General features: G+C 32.0%; 1 protein-coding gene across 1 annotated transcript; it reads left to right on the forward strand.

The window, feature by feature from the left end:
- Positions 1 to 9,128: 9,128 nt before the first annotated feature.
- On the forward strand, positions 9,129 to 11,054 carry LOC148876116 (uncharacterized). The gene is made up of 2 exons (XM_088966130.1): positions 9,129 to 9,523; positions 10,572 to 11,054. The coding sequence occupies exons 1-2, from the start codon at positions 9,283 to 9,285 to the stop codon at positions 10,889 to 10,891; spliced, it is 561 nt and encodes a 186-aa protein (XP_088822256.1). The 5' UTR covers positions 9,129 to 9,282; the 3' UTR covers positions 10,892 to 11,054.
- Positions 11,055 to 13,493: the final 2,439 nt, after the last annotated feature.

The following is a 13,493-nucleotide window of genomic DNA, read 5'->3' on the forward strand; positions in this document are numbered from 1 at the left end:
TATAAAATAATATTGAGATTAATAATAATTTAATATTTTTACTTAATATTGTAAATAACTAATTTCACTTATATCAATTAATAATTCAAGAAAATAACTTTCAAAAATATGAATATTTATTAATAATAATTTTAATTCTTAATCTGCATTTATTATATAATTATATATACTAAAATTAATATTTATTGTATTACAGTAATTATTTATTGTTTTATTTGTGATAAATGTTTTTTAAATGATTGTGTATCAATTTATTTTGTTTTGATTTAACAGAAAACTTTAAATAATTATTGGAGATTAAACAACTATTATTGAAATTTTTAATTTAATTTGTTGTACTTATTGTATTTATTGTTTTTTTGTTATAACTTATTGATTAATTAATATTTATTAGAGATTAAACTATTATTTGAGATTATACTATTTATTGACTAAGTTAATATACTTTTAATACTTATTGAAATTTTGTAATTTTTATAATTATTGCATTTTTTCATTATCAATATATTTTCAATAATTGTGTGTTTTTGCTATAAATTTTTAATAATTATTGGAGATTAAACTATTGTTATTTATCGGAGATATGACTATTAATTTAGTTAAAGTTATGAGTGTTCATAAGTTGGTTCAGACATGTCGTAGGCTATTTGACCAACCAAATTGACGTGGTCAGGTTGGGGAATTGGTCAGCTGAAGCAAATTGACCTTTTGTGAAAACCGACCCACTCAAGTTGTAATTGTTTGGGTCGGTTTTCATAGAGGGTCAGTTGGTGCAAAAGATATAAACTTAAAATTTTAATTTAATTTTAAAAATTGCAATGCAATTGTAGGTAAATGGTGGTCACTTAGACCATCAGAATGGAAGGGGTATCAAACTATTACTATGTGAATGCCTGTAATGAGTCCTTAACTCATCACATCTACAAAGAGTTCATATCTCATCACACATCTGTGATAAACTCATGGCTGAAACAGGTTGCGATTAACTTTAGACCTGTACAGATTTGTGATGAGTTTAAATCCATCGCAGAACCATGATGAGTTTCGGACCCGTGCGGACTTGCGATGAGTTAAAAGTCATCACATAATCGCGATGAGTATAGACTCATCGACCAACTCGGGTTGGTTGATCGGATTGTTTATTAAAAAGCTCAAATATAAAACAATTATATACTCTTATATATTTCTATTATTTAACTTTCGCTTAAAAAAGCACGAGTCCTCGTCACCATGCCTCTCCTTTCTCCATTATCTCCACCTTGCATTCTCTTTGACTTTCTCTCCTCTCCCATTTCTACCACTCCCATTAAGCCATGTCACCCAACTACTTAAAAATATTCATATAATCTCTCTCCTAAGGTATCTCATTTAAACCAATAGGAAAGTATCATGTTGCCCCACTCCCTAATGAATTCCTAAAATGGATCCCCCCAATTTATATCCACTCACCCTCATTTAAAACATTCATATTAATTAATAAATAGTTAAATACAATTAGTATTTAATCCCACCCATATTCAATGAGTATTAAATAGGGTTATTACCAAAAGTTAATAAATACGGTTAGTAAATTACCAAAAATTAATAAATATTGTTATTAATTAACTCACTAACAACATTAATAGAAATTGAAAACTCTTTAACTAATTTATATAAAATTGAGAATTATATTTAACAATTATCAAAAAGTATAAAATTTTAGTTATTGTTGTTATTATAATTAATAACCAAATACAAATGGGGGAACAAAATATTATAATGTTAGAAAATAAAATTATTAATTAATTTATATTGAAAAATAAAAGATAAATTAGTGTACTTTTGTTAGTAGACTACCAAATAAAAAATATTAAAAATTTTTCAATAAATCCCCATAGTTACACAAATGTAATAAAATTTTCATAAAACTACATTTTTGTAAAATAACAATTTTTAAATTAAAAGATGTGAAGTAATAACATTTTTGTAAATAATTAATTTCACTTATATCAAGTAATAATTCGAGAAAATAACATTTTTGTAAAATAATTAATTTCACTTATATTGTTGTAAGTGAATAATTAATTTTGTAAAATAACATCAAGTAAATAATTAATTTCACTACATTTGTAAAATAACATTAATGTAAATAATTAATTTCACTTATATCAAGTAATAATTTGAGAAAATAACTTTCAAAAAAAATATTAGTTAAAGATAATTTTAAACTCTTAATTTGTATTTGTTATATAATTATATATACTAAAATTATTATTTATTGTCTTTTGTGATAAATGTATTTTCAATGATTATGTATAAATTTATTTTGTTTTGTCATTTAATAGAAAACTTTCAATAATTATTGGTGATTAAATTACTATTATTGAAATTTTTTAATTTAATTTATTGTACTTACTATATTTATTGTATTTTTGTTATAAGTTATTGATTAATGTTTAGTAGAGATTAAACTATTATTTGATATTATACTATTTATTGACTAAGTTAATATATTTTGGGTACATATTGTGTTTTTGTAATTTCTGTAATTATTGTATTTTTCATTATCAATATATTTTCACTAATTGTGTATTTTTGCTCTAAATTTTCAATAATTATTGGAGATTAAACTATTGTTATTTATTAGAGATAAAACTATTAATTTAGCTTAAATTATGAGTATTCATGATTTGGTTCGATTTGGTCATAGGCTATTTGGCAATCGCATTGACCTGGTCAAGTTAGGGAGTTTGTCAATTGAAACCGACTAACCTTTTGTGAAAACAGACCCACTCAAGTTGTATCGGTTTGGGTCAAGTTTTTTGTTTGGTCAGTCTGTTCAAAAGATTTAAACTTAAAAATTTAATTTAGTTTTAAAAATTATAATGCAGTTATTAAATAATAAATTTAGAATTTAGATTTATGATATAAAACATTTTAGACTAAGAAATATGGGAAAATTCTCACTTTTTATATTAAAAATTATATTTAAAATATAAATATTAATATATATCCATGATTAGATTGTTCGATTTTGGTCAATTTACAAATGGCCAAAGTAAAACTAATCCAACTTGGTTGAATTGGAAAATTTTTTAACCAAAGCCAACCTAAAATACTAGAAAACTAACCAATTTGGGTCGAGTTAATCTGGTTGGTTGGTTTCATCAGTTTGATAAATAAATCTAATTGAAATTAATTATTGTTACTTTTGTATTATAAAATTTTTATTAAAAGTAGTATATAAAATATGAATAATTATTAATTATTTAAAAAGTTGAAAATATAAAACAATTGTATACTCTTATGCGTTTCTATTAGGTCATTTATTAGAACACACTTTTAGGGATGGCAATTTTCCCCATCCCCGACGGGGACTTAACTTCCCTGACCCGATAGGGCTATGGATGGGGATTGTTTTGGCGGGGTGGAGATGGGGATGGGGATTAATAGGAATCCCCGATCGAGGTCGGGAATGGGGATTGAGGTCCCTGCCCCACCCCGACCCCAATATATATATATATATATATATATATATATATATATATATATATATATATATATATATATATATATATATATATTAAATGTTATTTATATTAAATATACTATTATATTATTTATATTATATGTATATATATATATATCAAAACATATTTAAAACATAATTTATAATTTAAAATTTGATTTATTTTAAAAAATACTATTATCTAAAAATATTTTGGGGATTCGGGTCCCCACGAGGAACCCATCCCCGTCGGGGATTGGAGATGGGGGTTAATTTTAAAATCGGGGTTGGGGACGGGGAATATGATCCCTGCCCCGTTGCCATTCTTACACACATTATAGTTTTACATATTTACTTAAACCTATCTTATAGCTTTCATTTTACTAAAACATCCCATATATTTTACAACTTATTTACTTAACCAACATTTCATTAAGGAGTGCTTGTTTCTCCATTAGGCCCATGATTTTTTATTCCAAAACCACCCCTAACACTTTTTTATATACAAAACAAAATTAACCAAATATAGCCAATAGAGTGGTTGTCTGTGTCTTATTAAGGGCAAAAATGGTATTTTTGTTTTTATTTTTATTTTTTTATTAAATTTATTTAAATGAAATTTAGGGTCAACACTATCATTTTCCACTATCATCTAATGGAAAATTGATTAAATCCATTGCAAATTATAAATGGTGTTTTAGTAAAATGCTAACTATATGGTAGATTTTAGTAAATTCATGAGACTATGAGAGGTATTGTAGTATATGCCCCTTTCTATTGAGATAATTTTGGAGAAAGTGGGGGATAGTGGGGGAGGTATTTTAGGAGAAATTTTAGGAGAAGAGATTATTTTGGTTATTGAGAAAGTGAATCTCATTGGTTGTTTCAAAAATGACATAGAATTAAAAAATATATTAAATTTAAAAAAAATGAGAAAATTTTTAGAGTTCCTTGTTTCATAGGTAGGACAATTAAAAACAATTTGACACTACAATCAAAGAAAAATTTATCATGTTTGAAATTGAAGCACCCAAAACCCTTCCAAATGAAGCAAACCACTCCTATATCATGACCGTGGCCCCCCACCTAACAAATTCTAACTTCATCATATAATTGGGGAACAGTGAAGGGGGAATTGACCCCATGGGGATATTGGCGTTTAGGTGGGGTGTGAGTTTAAATTTCTAAGGTGGGTTTCAATGAAGTTTTTTCTAATTATAATTAAGACTAAAAAATGCAGAGAGGGAAGGCCAGAATTAATCCAATTATCAATCAATGACACAACCACAACATATTGCTGACCACGCTCATCCAATCGCACATTGAGAATATCGGTGATCACAACACAACCAATGTTTCATATGTGCGGCTAAATAAAAGTGGCCAACAATGTGTTGTGATCAACAGATCCAGACTCTATATAAATAGGGTTACAACTGATCAGGTTTGTTGGGTATTGGAGAACAACAAGAGTTGTATAATACCAGCTGCACTAGAGATATTTTGATTTTTATGTTTTGACTCCAAAAGTGCTGAATTTAGCAAATTGTCCTAGATCCTAAAACAGAGCGTCTGACTAAAACGTGCTCTAGTTTCTAGTCTAACTAAAACTAATCCATCAGAGTTGAGTTAGAATTTATTGACTGCTACCTTAAATTCAAAGGCTAGATCAAATCAATGTGATCGAAGGTCATTTGATAATTTAATGGTTATATATATTATCAGACTGAATTGTTCAACCATCTCAAAAAGTCTTAATTGAATGAGAAAATAACATAAATATTATGAATTTAATTCTGGGGTATAAATTAATTGGGCATGCATCTACCATAATTTCAATGGCTGCTGGATGTTTTTTTCCAATGATACTTACACCCCATCATAGGCTCATAGCTTTCACAACTCTTCTTAGGGAAAGAAAGGTCAATAGATAAGTGAAGAAAATTCATTCAAATTGGATCTGTGACGACTGAGGGGCTGTAGGAGAGTTTCATTCATGGCAGCCTTGGCAGGTTGTACATTCAATTTGTAAGCTTGTGTCGTCTTCTGAACAGGTAAGTGGCAATGGCCAGTAGTCAATACCCCAAAGCTACAATGATGGAGAGAGAATTTCTTATCAGGTCTGGATTTCCACTTTCCCCAAGACTTTATCAATGAAAAGCTAGACAATATAGGCTTTGCGTAAGTAATAAGTACCTAAGAATAATAAGGGCGGAAATACAAAACAATAGGAAATTGGGATGTCAATGGGTCGGGTTAAAACAGTATATCCGCCTTGATCCGACCTGATAGGTCGTGTTAGGGTCAGGTTTATTCTAGTGTGGGGTCATGTTAGAGTTTTGATATTCTAAGGTTGACTCACCCCACCATGATACACTGACATATATGGTATTCTTATAATTTGCTATGATTTTTTAAAGTTTTAAGATTTTTTATGTTTATTTTAGTTTTTCTTCTGGAGAAAGTGACACCTTAAAAACTATAAATCAAATTTCAATTTAAATAAATGGCATTTTAAATTTTCAAACTGTGTTAAAAAATACAATTGACAAGGTACGAGTCAGGTTGAGTTGGCATTGGGCTCAACTCTAATGGTTGGGGGATGGTTTTAGAAACTCCATGTTTCTGAATCGGATCAGATTGGATCCAAGTGGAAATATATAAGAGGGCCGGGTTAGGGCCAAGACAAACCCATATAGAATGCCGCCCATTGGCATCAAGAGGGTCAATTAATGATTTGATAAAGGGAAAACCTCACTGAGGAAAGTGAAGTTAGATTTTTTAGGTGGGGCCGTGGGGGTAAGTGAAGTTACAATTTGTTTGTTAATTGGGCAAAATTTCTCTAAGTGTAAGATGAAGTTAAAATTTATTAGGTGAGGATAATTGAAGTTTCCCTTTATAGTTATTAGTACAAAAGTACATGTTATACACGTACACCAGTATGAAACATGATATTTTAGATTTAACTTTTATGATTTGCATTGAATTAAATATCCACTTTGTCATGCTTGACTGAATTTACCTATTATGACCCATTAAAATCCAAATCCATGTTCTAAAACCCGGTTTGGACATTGAACCACCTTCTCTTTTGAGTCAGTGGCTCAATAATCATCATAAAAAGATTTTTAAAATAATATATAAAACCGATAATCCAATTGAACGGGTGAGACAGGTCAACAATTCAACAATTTGAGTTCACATATTTTTTACTACGTCATCGGATTTTTGTAATATGATAGGTTGGAAGTTTATCCAAAATAGAATTATAATCCGATCACTGCTCCAACTGACCAGGTTAATGACTGGTTGAAAACGCTAAGGGATGTTTGTAACTGTGGCCGTTTTTCTGAAAAACGGTGCTACTTGAATCCACATAAGGCACGTGTTTATATGATTGTTTGGTTCACGTGTTTTTTGAAAAAAAAAACGCTTGAACCATGGGCATGTCTTATAAATTGGGACCCCATCGATGCATGAAACGTCAAATTTAGCGTTTCATATATCGGTGAACCATTGCCACTAACAGTTGACTGATTGGCGATTACATGTATCCTGTGTGGTGCTTACATGTCAACATATACATTAAAAACAGTGATGAAAATCACCTTACCAAACAACATAGTATTGTTCACTGCCTATGTAACAGAAATACTTTCAAACAAAATCAAAGCGTTTTTTTGTGAAAAATGGGTCTTGAAAGCATGAACATTTTTTCTTAAAAATCGGTCCCAAAAAACACCCACACTTCCAAACACCATATAAGTAATTATGTAAATATTAAATATATATATATATATATATATATACATTACATTATTACACAAATGTGTATATTAGCACGTGCAAAGATACTTTCCAAAGTTTTATTTATGTATTCCATAATTTACTCACTATTTCATATAAGATGTCTAAATATAGATAGATAGATCTATGCGGTTGGAATTGGGTCTCACTATCTCAGTACTTTTTTTCATTGGTTTTGGGATCAAGTCTAACATGCTCTAGCTAATATTTGGTCCATTCACATCCCTATATGTGGTAAATCGTGTTCTTATGTTGTGTCAGGGTATTCAGAAGCCTAGGGCAACATGAAAACAACACAATTAATTAATTGTCTCCAATTTTCAAACACGAGTAATATGGCCTCCATGACTCGTTTTCTTGATAACACATTTGATTTTATATTAAATGATACATATAACCCGAATTAACATGAAATTAACACAATTAATCTATTTAATCTAAGGCCTCATTTGATTCGTAGGAATAGGAGTCTGGAAGCAGAATCATAATTGGTTATTTTGATTTTAACTGTTTGATTGGATGGAATCGAAATCTTATTCTCATTCATGCTGGAATGGAATTTCTCTATTTGAAGGAATGGTCATCATCTCCCTTGAGAATAAAATCCTATTCCCGTTGATTCCAATTCCCATTTCTATTCATGCCTAAACTAAACAGATTATGGGAACTGACCATTTCGACTCCGATTCCAGAGGATTTTGATTCCAACTATAAACCAATCAGACCCTAAAAATAAATAAATTTAAATAATAAAATAAACATTCAATCATCATGTAAACAATTCATTGTCATTGTGAACTATATTAATAGTATCTCATCCAAATATAACTGAAGCTGGGAATGGGAAAGCCCCACGTCAACCATGAATGCAGAGAGATCGCAATGGGTGTGGTTATATATGCTTTAGCGCTGAGGTGGAGTGTTATTATTGATTAAACATCTCTACCACATCCATCAAGTACACTTAATCTGGTCTCTTTATGGGAGCTAGAACGCTCTTTTGAGTGTGAAAGCAGTTCAAATCTATTTCCAACAAACACACCCAACAATCCATTGCAGTCGAACATAAATGACAAGGAAGCGTTTCGTTGGTAGCATACCGAAGAATGAAGATCAGGTCCATATACTGCTTTTGCTTTGTCAGGTCAGGAGGGCTGGCGGGGTTGATTGGATTTAGAAAAGCCCATATCTGGTCCAGCCCATGGATACGGGCCTACGGGGTATCGTGAAGGTCCATGTTAAGTCCAGCCCACCTCTCCATGGTTGTCACTTGTCACATCCTGCGGTCACTTTTTACCACTAATTCCTATCTAACGGTTGGCAGATGACGCCCTGCATGAGTCCAAACGATGGAATCATTTTGTTATCCAAACGTCCTGCAATGGATGCGTAGGATCATCATCTCAAATCCAACTTTTCATCCCATCCAATCAACTTCCCAGGATGGATATCTTGCAGGTGGATTGTGACCTCATATCTGCCAAATTTCCAACTCCAATTACTGCCCTCCTATACCATGCCCTTAAAAGTGGGACCCACCATTTGATTGGTTAACCCGATTAAATGCTCAGACGAGTTGGTGCGGGTTTGCCACTTAGCCCGACGCACTGAAGCAAGTCAACACACTCGTGGAAAAGGCGGTCAACAGAAAGAAAGTCTACATATCTGATGATCATCTTTAATTTTCTTTATCCAATGGTGTTCATTTCATCTTTGGCTAGAAGATGTGCCATGACTCATGAGAACAGCCAAAAGGACGGCAGACCACAACCACTCGATTGGATTCTGTAGCGGGAGATACCAATTCAAATTGGTGGACCATGCATTGACAAATATCATCCACATGAACTCCTGCTTACTCGAGCACCTCACGATCTTCACAGGAATATCCACTAAAAGAAATAAGAATTGAAAATCAAAGAAAACCCATTCACCTCCCTCTTCCTCGGCTTCAATCCCCCCTGAAACAGTGAAACCCCAGAAAGAAAATGGCCCTGGAGACCTATTTCCAGTTCAACTCCATTGCAGCTACAACTAGAGCTTCTGTTTTACATCCTCTCTCTTCAATTTCCTCCAGGGAAAGGTTCAATTTGCCGACATGCAAAGGGTTGAAGGTGTCTACCCTCTCTCATTCAGCACCATCATCATCTTCGTCTTTATCCCGTTCTCTTGATCACAGATGCCGTGGATCCAGAATTGTCTGCAAAGCCGGAGAAGTCATAGATGAGGGTGAGTTCATCATCTCCTTTCTACTTCCAGAGGATGATTTCTTCTTCTTCTTTTCTTTCAATTTGGGAATCTATTTTTGTTATTTCGGTTGTTTGTTCTAATCTAATTGCTAATAGGTAATCTGCATCTAATTAGAAATCAGTTTTCTCCTATAATAGTTCAAGATTAACTCAAGGGCCAACAAAAGATTGATATCAAGAACAAAGAGAAGAAACTTGACTCTATGACTAGTGTTGGGGGGAAGGGAGTGTCATAAGCCTGATTTTCATATGGATTTCACTGCTTTTTTAGTGATTAGCAGGTCCTACAACTAACATTCTTTGTTCAATATCAGATGCCCAAAGAATTCACAGTACTGTTTATTAATTTATTTACTAAAATATGAATATGCTTGATCTTGATTATTAGTTGCAAACTATAATTGTTCTCTGTTTCCTCAAAGAATTATTGTCTGCATTCATTGGATTGGAATTATGGGACCCAAGAAAGAAGTAAAAGAAGGTTAGAGAAAAAGTTATCGATGTCACCCAGTTCAACAGTTCTACTTGGAGCCCCATAGAGGCCCTTAAAATGTTAACGTTACAGTACTTAACCTTGACATAATAGAATCACAATTCACAAGTATTAATGCCTAAATACTTTGTTATCATGGATAAGCTGGTCAAAGTTACAGTGGTTTTCTTTTTTTTTTTTTATTGCATTCGTCTTTATTTATGTAATTATACACAGTTTATGAAAGTGTTTCATTGACAATAGAACTTAATATCTGGATAACACCAATGGAACCAATCCAGTTGACGTTTGCAGTGAATTAGGATTTGCTTGGCTGAAAGCCTGAAACCATATAGTGATAAGGCTTTGTTGAGTTAACTTGAGTGTCAAGTGTAATATCCCATGACATTTGACATCCATTGCAGTTAGCCAATGCTACTGATTATCATCATTGTTAAAACTATGACTATTCAATCGATAGTTTATCTTTCTCCTTGACAGTGTAATGAAGACTATTCTTTAGATCTAATGGATATTTTTAACATCAAATCTACAGTTCGAGTGGTGAACGAAAAAAGCTGGGAAAATTCTGTCATTGCAAGTGAACTCCTAGTTCTGGTGGAGTTTTGGGCACCATGGTGTGGGCCATGTAGGATGATCCAACCTGTGGTTGAAGACTTGGCAAAGAAGTATGCTGGCAAGATTGTGTGTTTCAAGGTCAACACTGATGAGTGCCCAAACATTGCAACAGAATATGGGATCCGGAGCATCCCAACTGTGTTGTTCTTCAGGAATGGAGAGAAAAGAGAGAGTGTTATTGGTGCTGTGCCATTCTCTACTTTGAGTGCTGCTGTAGATAAAAATTTGGAATTGTGAAGACAGAAAGTGATCCTTTTATGAACACCATTGTTTTGTTCCACATTGATGGCAAGCACTCAAAGTGTTGTAATTCATGAATTAATCCATGTATAAATTCACTCGAAGAAACTCTGAACAACTGTGATGCTAAAATTTCTGTTTATGTATTTCTTATGGTAAACCAGATTGGAGAAATCAAAGGGAAATGGAAGAAAGGACCCAAGGAAGGGCCTCTCCTTGCTTATCCACTAGAAATTAGAAGATAGGTGTCATAACCACCTAGTTAGTACCAATTCAGAAACCAGTGCTTCCTTGGCTGTGAAAGCTGCATATTTGCCTTGTGGCAAAGGTTACAAAAAGATACATGCTCAAAGGAGTTACACTTGATCAGACATCTTCTGAAATATAAGTGATCCCCAGGAATATTTGAAGAGTCCTACAGAGGCAAGAACTTCCTCTAAGGGGCTGCTTGATAACACCTGAAATGACTGAACTGAATGACTTATTGCTTGTACTGAATAAGTTCTTAAGGAGGCTGGGAGCTCCTTAACAGCTGAAACCGAAGTTGGGTTGATTACTAAGCCATCAAATACTTTATTATTTGATAGTTTTATCCACAGAGAAATAAAGCAATAAGTCATTCAATTCAGCCGTTTCAGCTGTTATGAAACAGCCCCTAAGTCAATTTTAGTTTTTAACAAAGACTGACTGATGATAAGTTTGCTAACAAGACTCGCAAAAACAATGCTGGTTGCTGTATCTTCCTAGTCTTGTGGACTCTTGTATATTATCTCTGTACCATCTGGCTGGCACAGTAGAGAATACCTTGTGATCACACTATAACCCAGTTCTAGATCCACATCCTATTAATAGAAGTAATTGCATCATTAAGACTAAAAGAGAGTGATAAATGAAATTTATATCATCGTTACATGCTTCCTCTGAAGTTTTAAGTTCTTTTTTTCTAAAGCTTTTACAGAATTGAATGGCATCCATGTCCAAAATCATTGTCCAAACTTCAAACATTAGCTGGGAGGGGATGGTTAATTGGCTATGTTGGAGTCTTAGTGAAGGATAAGAAAAGTTTATTATTTCCTTCAGGGGAAATTCCCAATTAGTACCCTGTTCTTTGGGTCTACTGCCACTTTAAAATGCGACAATTCAATACCCAAACTTTTAAAATGTGCCAATTTAGTACTTATCGTTAATCACATTTGGAAAATCATACCATTTTTGCAACTTTTGACCAAGGATGAAAAATCTTCAAATACCTTGAGTTTTGATGGATTTTTTTATTTATTTTCTTAGATCTAGAGATTTGGTGTTGTCTAGAGAGGGTTTGAAGAATTTGGGAATGAAAGAAGGCTTCCAAAGAAGGAAAGAAGCCTTTTTTTGTCTTTCTTTTATTTTTCATTTTTGCATTGTTATTTTTCGCACCGTATTGATTGGTATGCATCCAAAACACCTAATACATATATGACACACCATCCATATGAGCTTGAAACAATGAAAAAGAACAAGTCCTCCCTTTCCATTATGTTTCCTGTACTAGCAAGTTGTTAGGATGATGCATATCAGCCAATATGGGCAAATATATTGTGAAAATTTGAATCTTAAATGTGCCAATTAGAAAATTTGACATCCGAATTCGATTCAATATCCGACAGATATTGAAAATTAATACTTGAATTCGAATTCAATTAAATATTCAATTTGGTTCAAATTCAACCAATTAATTATTTTAGGTATCTAATAAATATATAAAATATATATTTTATTTATATAAAATATATAAATATATAAATTATTTATATGATTTAATTAGTATATATAAACTATATAAAACATTTAAATATTTAATATATTATATATATTATATATAAGAATTAAATAATTGGTTGAATTTGGATATTTGTCGAATTGAATCAGGTCATATCCGAATTTGAATCTAATTAGCTATTGGGTCTGAATTCGACCAATTAGATATTCAAATTATTCGAATTTGATTCAATTATGTCGAATCTCAAATTTGAAATTGGATTTTTGAATACTGTTGACACCCCTAATAATTAGTGCTTTTAGAATTTGTTACATGAGGGTGTTATTGAAATTTATTGCATAGAAGAATATTTTTTCCATTTAATGCCCAAAGGATTTTATCTTTGAAAATTAGGAAAAGTTTTAACTAACCTATAGTACCATTAAAAGTATGAATTATGTGCAAATTTTTTCTTTAACTAAGATACCCATTTTCCTTGAATTTGGCCCCTTTCTAATTTTGAGGACATTTGAACTAATATTTTTCACCTCATTCAATTTCTTATCATTAAGTCCTATGTTTAGGGCATTAACTCACAATCTCTCTCATTGAATCCTATATTTAAGGTATTTTTGTAAATAAATTCTACTAATAAGATCAAAATCCAATATTTTTAACAATATAAAACCAAGTCCGGATCTCCTGCCCACAATAACTATGCTCACGCCTACCCACATAACATTGCAGCCACACATGGAGAACATCTCGTCTTCCTACATAGTATTATGCACGGAGAGATGTTCCTAATGCATGGGAGTAGTGTGTTGTGGTTAGATGTGGGCAGAGTTATTGTGGGCAAGA

Source organism: Nelumbo lutea, chromosome 1, assembly GCF_056320005.1.
Source record: "Nelumbo lutea isolate HS-2025 chromosome 1, American lotus-T2T, whole genome shotgun sequence".
Taxonomy (NCBI): domain Eukaryota; kingdom Viridiplantae; phylum Streptophyta; class Magnoliopsida; order Proteales; family Nelumbonaceae; genus Nelumbo; species Nelumbo lutea.

What these genes read in the sequence shown, in the direction of transcription:
- LOC148876116 (XM_088966130.1), top strand. Translation starts at nt 9,283, where the DNA reads ATGGCCCTGGAGACCTATTTCCAGTTCAACTCCATTGCAGCTACAACT. An exon ending in CGGAGAAGTCATAGATGAGG is followed by an intron (nt 9,524 to 10,571) that starts GTGAGTTCATCA and finishes TCAAATCTACAG; the next exon opens with TTCGAGTGGTGAACGAAAAA.